This window comes from Solea senegalensis, linkage group LG15 (genome assembly GCF_019176455.1).
Source record: "Solea senegalensis isolate Sse05_10M linkage group LG15, IFAPA_SoseM_1, whole genome shotgun sequence".
Taxonomy (NCBI): domain Eukaryota; kingdom Metazoa; phylum Chordata; class Actinopteri; order Pleuronectiformes; family Soleidae; genus Solea; species Solea senegalensis.
Genome location: NC_058035.1, coordinates 11162107 through 11183768, shown reverse-complemented (window position 1 = coordinate 11183768; position 21662 = coordinate 11162107). Strand labels below are relative to the sequence as shown.

At 41.3% G+C, this 21662-nt stretch overlaps 1 protein-coding gene across 7 annotated transcripts; it reads left to right on the top strand.

Moving 5' to 3' along the window:
* The first annotated feature begins 605 nt into the window (after positions 1-605).
* mypn (myopalladin) lies at positions 606-21191 on the top strand. 7 transcript variants are annotated; one of them, XM_044045253.1, is made up of 21 exons: positions 606-799; positions 2776-3882; positions 8334-8509; positions 8597-8648; positions 8797-9181; positions 9792-9866; positions 9956-10097; positions 10599-10622; positions 11026-11142; positions 11234-11993; positions 12662-13855; positions 13942-14074; positions 15136-15213; positions 15990-16211; positions 16301-16450; positions 16536-16615; positions 16785-16911; positions 17621-17828; positions 17975-18140; positions 19056-19189; positions 19281-21191. In XM_044045253.1, the coding sequence occupies exons 2-21, from the start codon at positions 2777-2779 to the stop codon at positions 19457-19459; spliced, it is 5508 nt and encodes a 1835-aa protein (XP_043901188.1). In that variant the 5' UTR covers positions 606-799; position 2776; the 3' UTR covers positions 19460-21191. The 7 variants fall into 7 exon arrangements, 6 of the variants coding, with proteins under 6 accessions (XP_043901188.1, XP_043901186.1, XP_043901187.1 ...); XM_044045251.1 differs by having other exon boundaries at positions 8740-9181; XM_044045252.1 differs by having other exon boundaries at positions 8334-8512.
* The last annotated feature ends 471 nt before the right edge of the window (positions 21192-21662 follow it).

The following is a 21662-nucleotide window of genomic DNA, read 5'->3' as shown; positions in this document are numbered from 1 at the left end:
ACACTCAGTGTATCTCATAGGAAGTATCTTAAACGTGGTCTGTGCTGTTTTTAGTGTAACCTGTTGCCAAGATTTGCTTTTTGTGTCACTGTGTCATCTTAAAAAAAAAGAGAAAAGAAAAGTAATTTGATTCTTGACACAGAATTTTATTTTTCACTTTTCATAGAATCTGGTGGAAGAAAGCTATTTGCTTAATGAACTTGGTTCTGCCACTTCCTGTTAAACACACTGCAGGAATATCCTTCACCCGAATTAAACCCCAGTTTCCTCACATGTTTCAGAATGTTGTGAGGAGGAACTAAATCCTTGCGTCAAAAAAGTAATTGACATGCTTTTTTTCACAATAACTCCCTCAACATAAGTGTTGGAATTGATTACTGCTAATAATCTGTTGTTTTAACACGAGTCTGCGAGAGACTCATCAAGAAGGATCGAATTCTGTAGGACGGAGATTTCTCACTGACCACTGGAGGAGGAAGCCCTTTACAACACGTGCCCTCTGGCCAATGAACAGGGCTGACACGCAGACACATGGGCCAGGCGTCCCCAAAATAACCTGCAACTACTGCACTGACAAATGTTGCTACTTTTACTGGTGACGGGTTACCCTAGCTACTCGGCTCCATATTTTCCTGTAAAGTCCAAGGTTAACTCTAACCAGGAAGGCTGGGCAGCTGCTGGCGTCCAAGATTTCCCCAGGTGGCAGCAACTGGAAGAAAGGAATCTCCCTCTTTAAGCACAGGTGCAGTCTGAGGATTTACCAGTCCTTCACTGAGGGCCAGCTGCGTTTATTCTGAAGGTAAAACACACCAACCCCCTAAATTAATTGTTATTCACAGTGTTTGCTATCTCTCAGCGTGAGCCTATCATATCCCGTGTATAGCCTCTGGAAATCTCAGGCAAGCTTAAGTCTATTTCTGTTTGATTGTCATGTTCCAATTTAATTGAATTATGATAACTTGTGTGCATGCATGGAGCCGAGTTCATCTGCATGTCATCCCAGCAGTTGCTCACTTAATTATAGCTCTGTTTATACATAATTTGATTAATGACTGTTGTGAACGTTCAAAATCATAATAAGGGCACACAGGATGAGGGGACTGCTTTTTTGTTGATTTTCTTCATGTAAACTGACCCCTCGCTATTATTAGATATGACTTGGTGAGCTCGGAGGCTGTTTGCAAAGGATTAATGCACACAACAGCTGCAGCTTCAGGTTTGTTGGAAGGGCATTGCTGTCTCTCTTAATTGCCCAGATCTGAGTGTCAGTAACATGTGTGTACCCTATCTCATGTCTGGATTCAATAACTTGCTCACGCACAGTTTCAAAAAGTTGTGCAAATGGCTGAACGTCATGTAAGAGTTGGTCTGAGGTGGACGGGACAGAAAAGCCTGCCTCATCTCATCAGATCTGGTGTCAGAACATGAACCGGATACTTTCTTGGCTTAAGGGAGGCTAAAAGTAGGTTAAAATAGAGGGTTTTCTTTTCTTCAAATGCCTTTTATCCCCCACTTTAAACACATTCATCTGCTACCTTATGGTAACAGGACCATGTAATATAAAGATAATGTACACATAAAAACATAGGCTTGTGAAAGATGTTCGCTGACAATTTTCCAAACCTCAAGATATTTTGAATGTCTTGCTTGAGGCTCTGAATCAGGCCACATGGTGGGGTAGTGACTAGTAGTGTTGCCTTACAGCAAAACGAGCTGTGTTTGTGACCCGGTTCACTCGAGAGCCTCTCTGGACACCTTAGTCTTAAATCATGGGTCTCAAAATGATATGACCAGAGGGTCACTGAGTGTCCAGTCTGGTAAGGAACTTTTTTTTTAAACTGTGTGGGAAGAACACAACTTTTCCGTGCGATATTGCAATAACGCCATCGGTGACAATATTTCACAGAATTTCAAAATAAAAGTGTTTGTTTTGACATAAAACAAAGAAGAATTTAACAGACCGTAGGTGTGAATATGACAGTGAGTGGTTGTTCAGTGGTTGAAAGGCAGGGACACAGTGGAGACATTGTGTCCCTGTCTTTCACTCCATATCAGCTGGGATTGGCTCCAGCGGCCCAGTGACCCTCATGTGGAGGATAAAGTGGCAGTAGAATGAATGGATGAATGGCCTGAATCAGGTGGATCAGAGGACAGTTGTTTAGTTTCCTATGATAGAAGATGAAGAAAATGGTGACACATTTGGAAAAGTAGAATGTGTATTTTTTTGCACTTGGAAAAACAACAATGACAAAAATGAAATTGACTAATCAAAATCTGTCAGTTAATCATTTCAACATTGCTGCCAACTTGTGAAATATGCTTTTGTATAAATGTTGTCCAAACAGTCAGGGTTTCATTTTCACTACAGTATTAACAAGACACATCAGAGTATTTGCCCTTTGACAAGGGAATGTTGGTGTGTAAAACAAGTTTTACCAGAATTAGTTTTTATATTTATATCTGGAGCCAGTTCAGCTCTACAGAGGCTGCATGTTTTCACAGGAGCCCACAGTGGACAAACCTAAACCTAAACCTCAATTCAAACATCTTTTGAGGTTTGATGCTAACTGAAAGCTACATGGGTTCTTCAACACATCTGTCAGGCGATTATGAGGTGAGGGATATTTACAGTGCCACGATGGTAAATGTTTACCATTTGATGTGACAGCAGCTTTGACAAAAAATCCACTGAGTTAAAGAATCATTTTGAAAAATTATGACATTTGTTGGACGATTTAAAAAAAGTAATGAAATGCCTTATGCCCATTTCCACAGCATGCAAGAGAACACTGACCAGCCACCGTCGCTGTCCCAACTCCTGAGAGAGAGCTACCTGGCAGAGGCCAGAGCTCAGCAGCGCCACAGCGAGATGAGCCGCTCTGACGCTTCGTCCACACGACTTCACATCTATGGCTCGCTCAAAAGCAGGTCTGAGGACTCTGTGGGCCATAATGACCCCCAACTGCCAGACCTCTCGGCGTTCCTCAGCCAGGAGGAGCTGGATGAGAGTGTGAACCTGGCTCGCCAGGCCATCGGACATGAGCAGCATGAGGGGAGGGCAGAGGTCAAGGCCTCTGTTACACCATTGACCCCATCCAACATCTCGTCAGTCTCAGTTTCTTCCACTCCAACATCTTCTCTTCCCTTCATGAACCCCTCTCCTGCTCCCTTTTCTGCCCCCTCCACTGTGGCTGCCTTCACAAAGCCAAGCCCAGAGCTCAAAGAAAAGCAGGCAACACACACAGCAGTCATACCAGACAGAAAGATGCTTAAAGACACCACACGACAGGACAACATGATCAGCAACAGCACAGACTCCAGTGAAGGATTCAATGACTTTAACAGGTCAGACAGGAACCCCCCGTTCGGTCTGGAGACCCAGTCCAAGAAGGAGTTTCTCAACAAGGCAGCAGACTTCATTGAGGAGCTCTCATCTCTATTCAAGGCCAACAGCTCGAAACGTGTTCGACCCAGATCATGCAAAGCTCACAGGAGTAGAGTCCAGAACAAAACTCAGATGGACGGGATGGCTCTTCCCCTCAGCTCTGACAACAGAGAGCGTTCTGTCCTTCCCATGGAAGTGGAGGAAGAGGAAAGACACAGCGTTTCTGCTAGCCACCAACCAGAGGTCCAACTGGACTCTGGGACTGGGCATGTGGAGCTTCAGGACGGTAGGATTACAGAGGAGCAGAAGTACAACCGTGTTTCTCGGGAGGTGCAGGAGGAGACTGAAAGCTGTGCCTTGACAGACACTCCCTACCTGACAGAGTCTGCGTGTGAGCCTCCTCATTTCATCCAGAAACTGAAAAGCAGGGAGGTTTCAGAGGGAAGCAAGGTTCAGCTCGACTGCATCGTGAGGGGACTCCCTACACCTGAAGTCCGGTAAGAGAAATCTGACTGTTTCTATGCTGTGCGGCTTTTGTAAAGTTTGAAGTGGACATAGTTAGACTTTCCTAAAGCTGAAAACCCAGTTTTCTGTGAGCTTGTCAGCTGCCAACGTCCTCCTGGAGATTTCACAGAGAAGTGACAGACAAATGTCACCACAGCAAGAGTTATTCAGAGAAAAATGTGAACATTATTTATATACTATGGAGCTGTATTTAATCATAGATCTGACGCAGTTTACTTGAGAATTTCTGTTTTCTTCTTCTTTTTTTGAGAACTTTGATGCTTAAAGTGTATTTCGCAAATAATTCTCACTTTGTGTGTGAAATTTTGAATACAGAGATTTTACTTTTTTTATGATTAAAAGCACTCACAGTTAGTTGATCATTGTTCATTTACATTGTCTGGAGTATCATCATTGTCCTGTATCCCTCCAGACATTTCAGGGCCTCATTAATAATATATATAGATATATATTTTTAATATTATTTATTTTACTTTAAAATGTTCGCAAAAAATATCCTTATATAGTAATATTGTATACATGTGATTATTTGTGATCTACATGATTATTAGCTGTATTATATAGATGCCAGATAACAGTCAAGTCAAGTCATGTTCATTTATACAGAATGTTAAACCCAACAGGATTTGAGTCACAGTGCTTTAAAAAAGTGTTAGAGAAGGCAGATTAAGATAAAACATAAAAAGTGCAAGTAACACTTTAAAACAGCCACTGTCACACATTATAAACTCTATAACTACAGTGTGATTTAAGATGTGTGAGTTAAAGATAAATGATGCTGTCTTTTGCTTGGGAGATACAGACAGACATGATGACATCCAACAGCTGATTCTGAAAGGAGCGAGTGTGTGTGTGTGTGTGTGCGTGCATGTGTGTATGTACTTGTATTTGTTACCTCCGTAGGACATTTTCTCGCATAAACTCTGACTTTGTCAGGACCATTAGCTTTCATGGGGATCAAAACCTGAGGCAAAACACAATTTCTGAGCAAGTTTAGGGCTAAGATTTTAAATGTGGTTAGGTTAATGTAAACATTAGGTATTGTTTGTTTATGGTTAAGATTAAGGATAACTCTTTGTTCAGGCTGTCCAAATGAATGGAAGTCAATGCAGTGTCATTGAAAGGATAGCAGCACAAACATGTGTGTGTGTCTGAAACAACAATTACATCAGGTCCTCCAATCTTCTTAAGAAATGTACTGTAGGCGTTCTAACTTATTATTATTATATAGGTAAAGTCTACATGATAAACATGTCACAGTACTGAATGATCCACTCTCTTGTTGAGCTGTTTAACAGTTAAAACATGCAGTTTTCCTCTTTGGGTGAGTGAAGCTGGGGTGTCAGACTATAGGGGGCATGGTCTTGTTTGTGCAGTTGAACATTGGTGAGCCACCAGCATATTCTTGCTCAGGGAGAATGTAGCTGTTGGGCCATTTTTAGCCTGGACTGTCATAGCGAGCTGTAGCCTCATCTGATAATGGAACAGACCGAGCTCTTGAAAGAAGCATGATGAGTTTGGTAGGATGATTTATTTGGATATTGCTTCATGTATCATTTTATATATGTATTTTTTTACTAACATACTTAATAATTCTGAGGATTTGCGTTCTTCTGACATGGTTTCTGCTTCATACAAACTGGTGTTTCAGCTTAGTTCTTATTGTGCAGAATCTTTTAACATGGATCATTTGTCACTGATGTCAGTGTGATATTTGTACTTGTTGGAGTGGAGCCTGATGAAGGAATTGTCAGGTTCAAATTTCCCATCATTTCACACTTTTGTGCTGTCTCTGGTGTGCTACTGTGTGTAGTCTATAATCTATGTTTAGTGTGGTGCGTACACGAGTGGGTCAGCCAGACAGAGCTCCCAGGCTCCAGAGGGAATCTCCTCTCTGGTTCTGATCCACAGAGGGAAAATAGCCCTGACAGGTGCAGTGAGCAGAGAGCAGCCACCTCCTCTGCTACTCATGATTTCAATTTAGACCTTTACTCATGAGGAGAAAGCCCGACTCATGCAGGATATTCCAGCGGCCTCGTCTCTGTTGCATCCAAATATCAGGAACAGAGCTGCAGTGTGGCTTCATATTTCTGTTAACTTTGTGAAAGGACTTTTTTTTTAATTAAACATTACAGTGCAGTAACAATATTTAATAGTGCACAATACAGTTAATAAACTGTTGTAATAGGGAGATAATATTTTAATATTACCATCTAATTCTACAGTAATCACCAAGTAATGGCTTTGTGATAAAAGTATGTGGGACATTATTACCAAGCTGGAAATAAGATGGTATTACCATAATATTGCCTCCATATTAAAACATCATTAACATCATCATCCATCAATCATTACTTAAAAAGATAATGTTTCTGTTCTGGGTGACCTATGCCCTTGATGAAAGCAGTGGATATGATTTATGATTGTATCATAGTGACGTCCTGTTTGAGGGTAACACATCACCTCATTCCTGTTTGTTTATTGGCTGGATTTAATAAAGCACCAAAGCCTCGACTGCTCAAAATAGGTGTACTTTGACACACTGGCTGCTGTGTGTGTGTGTTTGTGTGTGTGTGTGTTGCTGGTCAGGACAGGGAGAAAGTTAGAGGTTTACTTTTATAGATTTACAATGAAAAAATAGACTGTTGCCAGCTGCAACTCCAGAATACTCGAGGTTACTAAGTAGCACTAAACATAGCCACATACCAGGGTTAGGCTGCTTGGAAAACAGCACATAGGGCTTGCCATTTATCATAGTGTAGAAGATTTTGGTAACACTTTAGATTAGGGAACACATATTCACCATTAACTAGGTGCTTACTAACATGCATATACGTAGCATACCAGACCTTTATTAGTAATTATTAAGCACGTATTAACACCTTCATCAGGAAAAATCTTAATAGATTAGAATAATAGGTAGAATAAGATTATTTTGAATAAGGGGTAATATGTGTTTAATAATTACTAATAAAGGGCTAGTGTGCTATTTATGCATGTTAGTGAGCACCTAGTTAATAGTGAATATGTGTTCCCTAATCTAGAGTGTTACCAAGTTTTTTTATTATTTAACACGATAAAATTATAGATTGCAATGTTGACTGTATCTACAAAGGTGTCTGATGCTGACCTGATATAACCTAGTGCGAGTTCAGCTGTCATGTCATCCCCATCCTCTAATAAATATGAAAAAAATGATTATGTTGAATGATTATGTTCATCTACACGTGATGGACTTCATCATATTACTCTCGGTGATTGAGTACATCAAGCATTCTGCACTTGTATCTTCATAACATCAACAGTGGATTAAGGCAGCTTTCACACTGCTGTGGCATGTGGGTGATGCTTCTTGTCTTACAGGGAAACAGATAGGGCTGTGCTCATCAAAACGTTTTCCTCCTGGCCTGCTTAACTCCACTAAATGGTACTAAGCCAAAAACGCTATTAGAGAAATGGCAGAGACACCATACTGTTCCAAGCCTCAAAGGAACGGTGTCAAAAGGTTAACAGGAGGAAAAGAAAACAATGAAAAGGTATTCTTTAAATATCCCAATGAAATAAAAGTTAAATTACATAGGGTTAGGACAGTGCAAGTTGGAGACGTGTGGCAAATTAAAGGAGACCACATCCATAAGAGGAATTTACATGTTCAAATGAGCATGAAATAGATGTGAATCAATTGTTTTACCAAATGAATCTCAGTTAAATGAGGAAATGTGTGGGAGAATGTTGCTCATCTCTCACAGAGTTGGAGAATTTATTCCAGAGCCCAAATCTGCACAAAGAAAAATATTATTTATAAAACATAATTCATCATATTCATAAAACAACTGTACATATGGTTAAAATGAAAATAATAATGTTTAGTCTAATGATTTCTTTAGAATTAATCTACACTCCAACTATCCATGTGCTCAGTGATTCTTTTGTTATTACATGATATTTTTATTTATTCATGTTCCACAACCAAAGGAATGTACATAGTAAAAAGAAATGGAATAATTATTATTGATTTTTGCTTGATTTCAATCTCTATTTGAAAACCAAAATGTAACCAGAGTTTTCTGACACATATAAATGAATTATTTATCATTGTTCAGGCCTTTTCTGTGAAATGCTTTCAATAAATTGTTCACTAAAGGAACAACTAAAATAATTTTTTCTCACCCCCACAAATATAAGACATTTGCAGTGACAATTTTAAATATTTTACATCATGCACTTGTATGTTTAGATTTAATCTACACTGCTGTTAAGACAAATGATCTTTACCATCACAAGTGTTTAAAATTTCTACAAGACACTAAAACAAACAAAGGTGTTTTCAATATTAAGAAAATAGAAGACTGTAGCACTACAAGAAGCTAATGATGCTGAGTTGCACTGAGCAGTTTTATTTCTTGTATATCTTTAATTACAGGTGGTTTTGTGAGGGCAAAGAGTTGGAGAACAGCCCTGACATTCAGATCATCACCAACGGAGAGCTGCACTCTCTGATCATCACTGACGCTTTTGAGGAGGACACTGGACGCTACTCTTGCTTTGCATCAAATTTTTATGGCACTGACTCCACGTCAGCTGAGATCTACGTCGAAGGTGGTAGTTTTTTGTCCTGTAGCTGTTTTTACAGGCTCTTGTAAAACATCAGTAGAAATGACCAGTTATTGTTCTCTTGACCTTCAGGTGCTTCCTCTTCAGACTCCGAGGGAGAGCAGCACTCAGAACATGTAGCCCAGTAAGTTTTAACCCTTATAGTCTTCTTATCTCACTTCAATAAATCTGCATAAGTCAGACTTTTCCTTTCCCCCTTTTTGTGATTTACAAAGGCTGCAGGGGAAAAGCCAAAATTCAGCTCCAACTTTATCTCCATTTTCAAACCATAGCTGCTCAGAAGAGGAGGAAGAGATTCTGTCAACCCAAACTGCAGGAGCCACAGAGGAACCGACAGAGGAGCTCTCCTCACCTTCAACTCATCAACCCCTTCTACTGGTCCAGACAACAACCTCTGTGCTCTCTGTCCCAGAGCTCTCCAAACCATCACTGGTGCCATCCGCAGCACAGCCTGCTCAGGAGGACGCAACACTATTTCATTCTTTGCCCCAAGACGATACAGAAATTTCAGAAGCTGTGGAAGCATCAGCATCTGCTCCAGTCACATCCACATCCCTGCACACAGATACAGCCACAGCCTCACCTCTGCCCTTTAACCCTGTGGTTTCATCTGTGCTGTCTGTCCATGCAACTCCGACACGAACACAAGAACCTGAGGTAGGACAGCTGGAACACTTACTTCCACTACTGTATTATTTGAAGAATTACAAATACAATATAATATAATCACTTCTTTGGGGGAGGTATGTGTATATAGGTATGTACAAAATATAGTGTCTGGTGTGATCTTATTTCCTGCTGTACCGCATCTGCTTCAAAGATGTGCTCCGAGATGGTCTTCTATATACTTTGATTGTAATAAGTAGTTATTTTAATGACTTTTGATCATCTCTAACAAATCTGGTCATTCTTCAATGCATTTTCTCTCAGGTAACTCTTTGTACTCTCTTTTTTTGGAAACCCTACGGAAGATTGTGTATGAAAAATCCCAGTAGATCAGCAGTTTTTTTTGTTTGTTTGTTTGTTTGTTTAAATATTCAGGTCACCAACAATATGTCACACTTTAATATAGAAAATAGCAGCTCAGTAATTAAAATCACCTTTCTTCTTATTTCTGATGCTCAGTTTGAACTTCAGCAGGTCATCTTGAACATGCCTAGATACATGAATTTGCTGCCAGGTGATTGGCTGATTAGATAGTTGTGTTAACATAGGTGAACAGGTGTACCTAATAAAGTGGTTTGTAACTGTGGGCTTTTTTCTTCAGAGTCGATCCTCCAACCACAATTACCTACAAGGATTAAAGGAGGAACCTATAATGGCAGCCCCTTTGTTCACAAAGGTAGGATGGTTGCATGTCCACTGCTGCTGACTATGTCACTGTGTGCGTGTTTACTGTTGTCACACAGAGCTTGTATTTTTTCCCACCAGAACCTGCACGACCTCTTTGTGTCAGAGGGCCAGCTGGTGGTGCTAGAGTGCCGCGTAAAAGGCGCACCATCACCTCGAGTGGACTGGTACAGAGAGGGGAAAACCATTGAGGACTGTCCTGAATTCAGGATCCTGCAGAAAAGTAAGCTCTTCTGCTGATGTCGTGTTGTCGAGACATGACAAAGAGTTGCTTTATTTGGCACACTGTTTCATGAAGTGCGCTGTGTAATGTATAAAGACTGAATTGCTGTTCATTTGAATTCAGCTCAACTCATTTGAGTGTTTGCACTGTTTGATTATTCTCTAATGAAAACCCTTGACATCAATTAAACATTATTTCCCCATAAAATCCCTTATATTAAAAAAAAGGAGATGTAATGCTAATGAGCCCAAAAGGATGACAAATATTGCTATTGCATTAAAATATTTTAAGATTAAGGATCCCTGCAGTGTATATTGTATGTGGTGTAAGTAATTGGAAGAACATTTTTTTTATATTTGTGGAAATAAATATATAATTATGCTTCTAAAAGTGTGTGGAAATGTTCGGTGATTGTTGTTGGACAAATAAAATATCTACCCTAACTCCAGCTCTTGCACTTTATCAGTCTCTTAATTGTTTTCCTGCTTCTTTCCATTTCAGAACCGAGATCTCCAGCTGAATCAGGTACACATTTCATGAAATTCTTATCAGTCCATAAACCATAAAAAAAAATCCTTGAACCAAAGCAGCTGCCTGTCTGTATACAATGATGCACCGTGTACACATTGCTGCGCTGAAGTGTTTAGAATCATTAGCCAAGACTTCTGTTCTCCATCTGTACACAAGCCAGTGCTGCTTTTCCATGCCTGTGAACCATATAAGGCAGTTTCTCATCCTGTGTCAAACCACCATGGCAGATGAGTTCAATCTGCCATAGCTGCAGATAGACTCTCAGCACCAGTTATACTCAGAAAAACAAGTCATGTGTCTTCCCTCACTGCATTAAGATGATCCCTACTTTAAAGACAGTCATACACAGTCAGCTTGACTATGTGAGTATGATGTTTTTGAATCCTTATACCTCCAGAGGAAATATGCACTTTGGTCATCGCTGAGGTTCTTCCCGAAGATTCTGGGATGTTTACTTGTACAGCAAGCAACAGCTGTGGAACCGTGTCCAGCTCTGCAGCACTGAGGGTCAGAGGTAACACTTCTGTCTGAAGCAATACCTATTATATATTCATATTAAACTTGACTGAAGTTTTATGGATATCCATCTCTGTGATTCCCATCAGGCAGTGGCAGAAACAACAACCACACAAGGCCTGAGTCCAGTCAAATCCAAGAGACTTTCACATCAACTCCTGATGTAAACCCACAAACAGAAGTTACTGTGACCAACAACATCAAGCCTCGCTCTAGCACCATTCGTCTCGACCCACTCGTCTCTAACACTTTACGCCTGGACCCTTTAAACACCAGCACCCTTCGTCTGGATCCCCACAGCTCCAGCATGCTGCGACAGGACCACCTTCACACCAGCTTATCTGGTCTGGAACCTTCCAGCCTGAGCAGCAGCATCAGCAGCAGCTCCTACCTCAACTCTCACAGCACCAGCACCCCAAATTTAGACCCTCTCCACCTCTGCCAGGACAGTCGGAGCAGTGGACCATGGAGCAGCCCACAGGTGCTCTCAAACGCAAAAGTTGCCAATGCTCTATCTGCAAATGAGGCCTCACCTGAGCAAGGAGTTCCCAGACCTGTGGCAACATCATCTGACACAAGTCCTAAAGTTAAGGGGGCTCCAAACCATCAGAACGGGAGCCCCGTTGTTGTACCCCTCCCTGATCCTCCTCCTAACTCCTGCCTCAAGACAGGTACCCTGACAAATCATAAAGACTCACGCTCCAGCTCCAGAGTCGGTCTGCGTGTGCACTTTAAACTGCCCGAGGATGAGGAGGATGAACAAAGTGACACATCCACTCAGTGTGATGAAGATATGACTCAGGGTTCAGCCAACAAAGAACCACCACCAGTGCTGGCCAAACCCAAACTGTGAGTAAAAAAAAAGAAAGAAAACAAGTCCAAGTGAGCTTTGCTGACCCTGACAGAATACTCTGTAAAAGTATTAGGGAAAAAAAAAGTGTGTGTACGTGAGTTTGACGAGGTGGGAGGTTCCTCCTTCACTGGCTCAACTAGCAGCTGTAATCAGTTGTTTTTCATAAGTGCATGGATGTGGACTTAAAATGTGGACCTTCCAGCTTTCTAAAACAAAAGATGGCATTTTCTATTTGTAAGTGAAACATTTTGGTCATCTAATATTTCAGATAGTGCTGCAAATGAATTCCTGTATGATAAGCTGTTCACTTATTGTATTTATTTTCTTATTTCTTATTTGTTAGTTTATTTTTACATGGCATCATGGTTTTAATGACGAGATGAGAAATGAGAGAATTTGTCTTGCATTGTTTAGTTTGGAGTAAATTGTTGTTAACTCAACTAAAACTTCTTGTTTAGATTCAAAGCGAAATATGTATTTAGCTTGATCCGTGTTTTGTTAGTAGCCCATAAAAGGGCAGTGTTTTTCCTGCAGGCTTTGGCTCAGTCCTGCTGGAGCCTAATTTATGAGAACATTGCACTGAGCCTCTCTCATCCTCACCATGTATAGTGTCATTCTTTTGGTAGCTGATTTGTTATGTTGTGATGTTTTGCTTGACTGACAGGGACCCTGCACAGCTCCAGATTCTCCACAACCAAGTCCTCATGGAGCAGCAGCAGCTAGAGACTGAACCTCAGACCCAAACCCAAACCCAAACCCAGCCTCCGTCTCAACCCTCATTCCAGACCCAGACCCGTCCTGAGACCCAGAGCTCCCATGAGGGTCTGCTCTGGTCACCCAGAGTGTTGCGTGAAACCCATCCACCACCTTTCCAGCCCCACCTTCCCACTACAAGTCCCCCTCAGCAAACACCCTATGCTGCTCCTCCCTTTACCACCACCCCACATACATCCACACTGAGCTCTGCTCCAACATTCAACACCACATTTTCACCTCATCACAACACTTCTGCTGCTCCCCCTTCAACCGCAAACTCACAGACTCCCTCACTGACCTTTGCTCCGTCTTTTAGCACCACCTTTTCACCTCCACTCAACACTGTTCCTACTTTCAGCTCTGCCCCTCCCTTTATTCCCCAGCTAAATACCTCCCCACTGGTGACCTCGCGTCCACCTGCCCCACAGCTGAACACAGCTCCTCCTCTCAGTACAGCCACTAAAACCCAGACAAACACCATCCATGCCTCCCACCTCAACCTGTCTCCTCTTGCTAAAACTGCACCACCTCCTCAGTTCTCCTCTCCTCCTGCACCAAAACTTATCACGGTCCACACAGAATCAACCTCGGCCACAGAGCAGATCACCTCTCCTGCACCTCTGCTGAGAAGCACCCACGCCTCCCTCATGAACCTCACAGCCACCTCCTACACCTTCAACTACACCCGGCCCAGAGAGTTCATAGCAGCTCAAACCTTCTCACCGGTTAGGAGTCCTTCCCCAACTGAATCCCCGGTGCCCCTCCTCCAAGAGCTGGCTGCTGAGCTTAACTCCTCTGCAGCCAGCTCCCCTACTCTCCCACCATTTTCACCTCCACCCAGGATCCTCCCCACAAGGGTGCTACAGTCTCCTACAAGCCCTCCTTCACTTGTGTCCTCACCCACACCAGGGTCAGCGCAGTTCCTGAACAGCACGTTTGCCATACGAGCCCAGTCGCCTCCACAGGCTTCATCTCCCACCTCCAGCAGCTCCACCCCCAGCCCCATTCAAAACCCAGTGGCCTTCCTGAGCTCTGTGCTGCCGTCTCTGATGCTGAGTCATCCCACAAACTCCATGGGTTTGCCGAAGGGAGCTCCATCAGGGTACGTCCTGCCTCACGGACCACAGTACTCACAAGATTCTAAACTTGCACATGATATAAATGACGTTTTGTCATCTTTCTCTTCAGGTTACAAAAGAAGGCCCCCAAGGTGCGACTCCCATCAGCTGAGGACATTCGAGGGAGCAGAGAAATTCTCCTCCACGACATCGAGAGAAAGCTTCGAGTTAATGACAACACTCCACAGTTTGCACATCAACAGGTAGGCTACTAGTTATCCTCAAGCTCTGCAGCTGTGATTGATCACTTCCGTTTGCACTGATTGAGAGATGAATACACACAGTACACTTTAAAAATACAAAACCTTTTTATTTTTTTTTTATTTCCAACTGGTCATTTCCTGAGACTGTATGAAGACCTCCATGTTTGCACTTTCTGTTTTCCTTTGTAGTTATTAACTTATTTGTTTAGTATTTGGACTTAATATTTTAATATCTCTAACATTGTAGTATAATATACCTACATGAGGTTTTGGAGTGTTCTAGGTTTAGATTGTTTTATGTTCTGTTTGGAGTTTAGAGCTTCCAACCAGGCTTTGGAATGAGCTGGACCATGAGAGTCTCCACTCATCCATAATGATCATGATCATTTTCAGGTCTAGCTTCTTTTCAATAGTCACTACATTAAAGCCCTAACCTTTAATGGAACATTACGACATGAGATACTTTGAAAATATTAACTACTTTATATTCTAGCACAAGTATGAAAGATATGACCATGTATGTATTGCATAAGACAAGTTTAGGATATTATATTTGATTATACAATTGACCCTGAGTTAATATGCAGCATAAACTATAAATTGCACTTTTTGTGATTTTTAAATTGTGTTACTTGAAATTAATCCAGACACAACATGTGTTGTCGTCTGACCAAGAACCTTCCAAAACATTAGCTAGGCTCATTATACGTAGATATTAAAACACGCATCAAGTCTGAAATCGTCCTGGCAGCCCCTGAGTTCCAAAGTTGACTCATGTATTCATTTTGGGATGCCTGTCCCTTAACATGAGATTTAACACTGAGACATAAATCACTGAAGCTGACTCAGAGGCAGTGGATCAATTCAGCAGAGCAACAGCCCTCAAGTCCCTCCCCGTTCATTCACTCATTCATGGTCATCCATCACTGTGTCAGTGTACCATAACCAACATATATGCATGCGAGTAACAATAGCTTGTGTGTTATTCCATCCGCACATGTGTGTATGTACAGTTTGTGTGTCTCTGTTGGTGTTCATCATCCATCCTTGTCCCCTCATAGAAGCTGAATTATGAGGGGAAAACAGCGAGCAGACCCCTTGGACCAAACATTCCTGCTACTGTCTTTAACTATGATGAGGTACAAGGATTTTTCTGTCCAAAGCACTTCTTTGCTCGAGGCTGTATGGGTTATAGTTTTATTATTTCCGTCCGAGACTATGAGACCTTGGATATTCTCTTTTACTTATCGTGGTAAATTAATAACTCTAATCAAGCATCCAAGCTTCTGTTAACTAATATATGACCTGCACGAATAATCTAAACAAACTGGGTTAAAGAAAAGTAGGACGTTAATTAAAATGAAGCATTGTAATTGTCGCTGATATTCTCCAAAGTTAAATGATTTTATAGTTTTCCCATGGAATCTTGCAACTGTGTCCTGCTGATTTACATTTTAGATTTCCAAGGATTCAAATTAAAAATAAGCTGTTTTAAATAGTTAATCTCTACAGTCTTCATCTGTTCCCTGTTTTACCCTCAGCCTTGTTATATTTAGTTGGATGAGCAGGTGTTTACAGACCAGGAGTGACACTATGAGATGCCACTGCACGTAGAAAAGACACAGTCTGTGTCTTTTCGTTCAGAGATTTTAGTCATAGATTAGTTACTTTAAGACCACTGTTGCTACCTGGCAAGTAGATGCACGTCGCCCCCCTCTGCTCCTAATTATCGCACACCTCTGTGAGACTATGTGTTGCTTAGTTAAACGCGCTTAGCCTCTATGTGTGCGGTATATGCATGTTGTTGTTCTGATCAAATTTCATGGAGGTTTGATATGATACAGGGACAGAAAACAGCAGATGGTGTAACACTGAGTGTGGCGATTACTTTGATGTAGTGGTTTTCTGCTTCCAGGAGTACAAAGTGTCCAATTTTGAGCAGAGGCTAATGAGCGAGATAGAATTTCGTTTGGAGAGAACACCAGTGGAGGAGTCGGATGACGAGGTGCAGCACGACGACATCCCCTCAGGAAGATGCATCGCGCCCATATTTGATAAGAAACTGAAGAACTACAAGGCCGTGGAAGGCGTGCCTGTCACTTTCACATGTAAAGTCGTGGGAATCCCTCTTCCAAAGGTGAGAGGTCAAACCTGTGTGCTGTACAAACCACAGCACATGCTGTCACTTTCATCCCTCATATCGTTCACATCCGTGTCTGTGCTCAGGTTTACTGGTTCAAGGATGGCAAGCAGATCTTGAGGAAGAACATCCATTACAAGAAGATCAGAGAAGGGGACGGGACCTGTGCTCTACACATAGAGTCTACAACCAGTGATGATGATGGCAACTACACCATCATGGCAGCTAATCCACAGGTACAGTAGTACTGCACACTCACGTTTCTCTTCATGTTGTCAACTGCACAATCTGATCAGCTGTCTGATATTTAACCGTCACCAGGGACGAATTAGCTGCTCCGGTCATTTGATTGTCCAGACAGGACCGCCCCGAAATCGACTGACACCTATTCACTCTCAGAGGTGAGCGACACTGAGTACGTGGTATGATCCGCAAAATAATCTCTCTGTACTTTCATTTTATAGCTGTATTAAAATATATGAACTTGCACCACAGCTATAACAAGGATTTTTGTTTTAGTGTGTGTTTGTGTCCCATGCTGTGCTCTGCTCACCACATCGTGTCTTTAAGGGTGCGAGCTCGCATTCAGCAAGTTGAGAGTGAGCAAACAGAGGAGCGCTTTTTCCAACCTCACTTCCTCCAGGCTCCAGGAGACATGATGGCTCACGAGGGAAGACTGTGCAGACTAGACTGTAAGGTAAGTCAGTCATTCAATCAGTCAGTCAACATGTATTTGTATTATAGTTTTCATCAGAGGCTGAAAGACTACTGAAATATTCTAGTCAAGTAAAAGTACCACTGTTTTGATCAAATTTAACTGAGTATGAGTACAATTTAGTACAAATAAAATTTTACTTATAAGTAAAAGTACTGGTATAAAAATGTACTCAAGTTAAAGTACAAAAGTAGACTTTCTTGTGTCGTGCAAAAAGGACAAGGAGACACAAGGCAAACCTTTAAAAATTAAAGTGCTGACAAAAAAAATGTAAACACATAATGTATCAGTCAAAATGGGTCAAAGGTCACCCAGACCTGAGGAAATGCTTTCTCACCAGTTTTTCAAATGATGAAACATGAGAGGCAGAGTTATAATGAATAAATACATTAAATTAAACATTTAATGTGTAATGTTTCTGCATTCAAATAATCTAAAAATCATAGATATATATATTTTGTTGAGTAGATTACATGCTTTCAACACTCTTCAAATCCATAGAAATTCATATTTCTATTTTTGGTTACGGAGGTTTAATTTTGCTCACCTTTTGATGATGTCATCCACTTTCATCTTTAGCCAGAATGAAAAGTCTGCCTTTAAAATGATCTACACTGCACCAGGTGCTACTTTGTGAAGTGAAGTGCATTATTTTCCCCTCACCATTCTGTTGACCTTTTCTGTATTCCAGGTCAGTGGACTTCCAAATCCAGAGCTCATGTGGTTGGTCAACGGGAGGCCAATCTATCCAGACCTTTACCACAAGTTGCTGGTGCGGGAGAATGGCATCCATTCCCTTGTCATCGACCCTCTGACGCAGAGAGACGGCGGCACGTACACCTGCATCGCAAGCAACAAAGCAGGACAGAGCTCCTTTAGTCTAGAGTTGAAAGTTGTGGGTAAGGACTGGATACATTAAATCAAGTTGCTCTTAGTTGACGAAAACAAAACGGAATAACTCGTGTACAGTTGAGTTAAAAACACTAACATGATATCTCATGCTCCATTTGGAAGTTCCAATAATATAAGTAAATATCCACTTTAGAGAAAGAGACGAAGCATCCTCCCCAGTTTGTGGAGAAGCTGCAGAACATGGGTATTCCTGAGGGGACTCCGGTCAGGCTGGAGTGTCGGGTGGTGGGTATGCCCCATCCTGTCATCTTCTGGAAGAAAGACAATGACACCATTCCTAAAACTAAGGACAGGATTAGGTTAGTTGCTGTTTTTCATACCACACATTAAAACTTGAAGGTGCTATATGTAAAATATGGACTACAGCGACAATTAATGTTTAAAGTGCTTACTGCAATGCGCTTTGTAGAGACACTTGCTGAAAGTTTTGCCAGAGCTGCACTTACACCCAGCTTTTGCACACACACACACACACACAGTTGCACCTTCTGTTTTCTGTTATTTATAAACATTGAACCGATTTGGTTTATAAGAGAGAGGGATAGAGAGAGAGAGAGAGAGAGAGAGAGTGATAGCTAACCTGTCCAAAGAGAAAATTACCCACACCAACATCTGTCTTAAACTTCCTCTTCACTTTCTTTATTTTAATGCATGCCCACAAGATATTTGTAAGAGGGGGTAATAACGGTTGTTTCAATTAAAGCTACAGTGTGTAACTTCTGTCTAGCGCTTCGGTGAGCCTCAGGTGATCCAGCAGGTCTTTCTGAAAGGACGACTATACTTTAGGTCCATACTCTGACCGTTCTCTTTCAATATTTTGTTTCTGTATCTCACTACGTCACTCATGCTTCACCTGTGTTCACTGCTGTCTCAGCATAGCTGTTACACTTCTGTCTTCCCTCCTTCCCTGCTAGACTGAGAATATATAGAGAGAGCACATATGTGGAGCTGATAGGCTTAATCATCATTGTGTGAACTCATTTTACAATTGTTTGAATGCAACATTTTTCCAAACTAAAGCTGGATAGATGTGGATAGTGACCAAAACACCAAAAACTGGCTGCCCAATTGCTGTCAATGAAGCCAATATTTCAATTCATGTTTCCTTAATTGCTTTACTGATGACCTACTATGATACATTTCTTACATATAGCACCTCTCACAGGTTTGACAATGTCCATTAGAATGAATTTTTCATTATCCGTTTATTTCAGCATGACCCAGGATGCCACAGGATACGTGTGTCTCCTCATCCAACCAACAACAAAAGACGATGCAGGCTGGTACACAGTGGCAGCAAAAAATGAGGCTGGAATTGTGTCTTGCACCTGCAGACTTGATATCTATGGTAAATATTCTGTATAGCTTTATACAGAAATGTGCCACATTGTCAGCCCATCACTCTGAGTAGTAATATTAGCTGTCTGCTGCAACCTCAGCGCAGTGGCATCAGAGCATCCCTGCACCCATGAAGAAAGCTCCACGCACGGGCAGCCGCTATGCCGCTCTGACTGGACAGGGGCTTGACATCAAATCCGCTTTCCCCACATCCGAGACGAACCCCATCCTGTTCTCCAGCTCACCTCCCGAAGCCATGTTGGAGAGTGAGGAGCTGTGAGCCGTCTGCAAACGCTCCAGCACGCTGACTCTGAGGTTCTCCCAGCAGGACGCGGTGTGTCTCTCTGAGGTCACAACAGTGGACGACAAGGAGGCGAATGACTATCTATGCAGATTGTCGTGTGATACATACAGTATGAAGTGATGCATTCAGAGTAGAATGGCAGAGAGTGATTGTGGGTTTGTCACCATTCCTATTTGTTAGAGTCACATGCAGGAAAATGACAGATTTTTTTTCCAAGTCTTAGCTCACGAGCCATCAGTGGAGTTGAATACTGTTCTCTGACAGGTTTGAATGATTCACATTTGTTTTCTACATTATATTTACATAACTACAGTGAGGTGAGGTTGCTGCTGAATGTTGCTCATAACATTTGTTCTTAATAGTTAGTCCTGTTCTCTACGTGGAAGTAAAACCCACTCTTTTTTTTATTGCAAAGTACAGACACACTGGCTTCAGATCCCTTTCACTTTTTTTTTCTTGCACATTTTGTTTTGTGGTAACACAAAGAAAACACATGTTTAGAGAGTTAATTCATTCCACTTTGTCCTCCACATGAAGGTCACAGGGAGCTGGAATCAATCCCAGCTGACATACTGTAGGGTGAACGGTGAGGTACATCGTGGACGGGTCACCAGTCCATTGCAGGGCAAACATAAACCATTCACATTCACACTTTACACTCGATTTAGAGTCTTATTAACCTCTGCATGTTTTTGGACCCGGAGAAAACTCACATTCACACAGGGAAAACCTAACAGAAAGGCCCAAACTGGCAACCTTCTTGCTGTAAGGTAACAGTGCTCAATTCAGATCCAAGACACTTCAGAATCAGAATCACTGTGACCACCTAAGACAAATACTTCATATTTGTGATAAATATAAATCACCACTGTCTCAAATTCTCATTCTCCTGATCCTGATCCTGACCAGTTGTTCTGTCTTTCAAACCAGATGATGTTAGCCAGCTGATAAACAGCGTCTGCTGTTCTCCTCCTCAAACATATTAGACGGTTTGTCTCAACAGACGAGATTTTTTTTTTCTTCACAGCCTCCTGCTGCTGGAGCATAAATGCCTGCTAAATAATGTGTTGCTGCAGAGAGCTGCAAAATTAAGGGGTGTAAAATCTCTCTGAAGCTACTGTACCTGTACTGGTAGCTCTAGTTTCTTTATTGTTTATATATAAAGTAGTCATAAGTTATTGTTAATAATCAAAAATAGTGTATTAAGACATTTAAAGGTGCCATTTAAATCAGTTCAGAGGATTATTTGTATGTCACAGTTTTGCACCACGTTTTTTATGTGCATGCATGCCGACAGCTGATGAAGATGCAATATTGTATAAAAAAAAACACTGCATCTGCTCACAGCCATAGTTATTATATTCTCCTAGAAGAGTTAGTTAAAGTCATGGTTTGTAGTTAAAACACTGAAACACTTTATTTTATTTTATTGCTTCCAGGTGAATTTAACTTTGTATTGACAAAGATTGATCTTTAAATGAGTGAGATTAGACGAAAAACTACTGAAACAATTTGGAATTAGACAAATCTACACGTTAGAGGTTTTTCCTAGAGAGGTTTTTATAGAGCAATACAAGACTGTGATTTGATCAATTGAAGTGTCAAGTGTGAAAACATACTGGAGGTTGAAAGTAGATCTCAGCTGACAGAGAGTTGCACATTGTAAAATAGTTTTGTCCTTCTCAGAATAAAGTTATATTTATTAAAATGAGTGGCATGTTTACTTTGATGTAACACATTGAATTGACAGCATCGAGAACCCGAGAATTATTATCGCTGCTCAATAATTAGTCTGGAGCAGAGGTTTGCAAACTGCATCTCTAGAGCCACATGAGTTTTTGTCTTTAAAGTGAACACCTCTTATTTTAGAGGTCAAGGTATAAGTACATTTAAAATGATTCTAGTGAGGTTAGTTCATCTGTAAGTAATGTAAATTAATCATATAATGTCTCTCCGTCTCAAATAGTCCGTCAACATAAACTGTGATGAATATTTCATGTGTAGTTGAACTGTTTGTTTTCAGAAAAACGTTACATGTGGCACGAGCTGGCGAGCGCTGCCAAAGTGACACAGCAAGTATTTAAAGGATACGGCCGATCTCCAAATGACTTTATCTCTTGAGCGCGAAGGTACCCCGATTTGGGTGTCCCAGAGAGGTTCTGAAAAAAAGTCATACTTT

Coding starts and splice junctions, on each gene's coding strand:
- mypn (XM_044045250.1), top strand. CDS start 2,777: ATGCAAGAGAACACTGACCAGCCACCGTCGCTGTCCCAACTCCTGAGA. Junction 8,649..8,739: donor CACTCAGAACATGTAGCCCA/GTAAGTTTTAAC, acceptor TGATTTACAAAG/GCTGCAGGGGAAAAGCCAAA. Junction 18,141..19,055: donor AAAACTAAGGACAGGATTAG/GTTAGTTGCTGT, acceptor CGTTTATTTCAG/CATGACCCAGGATGCCACAG.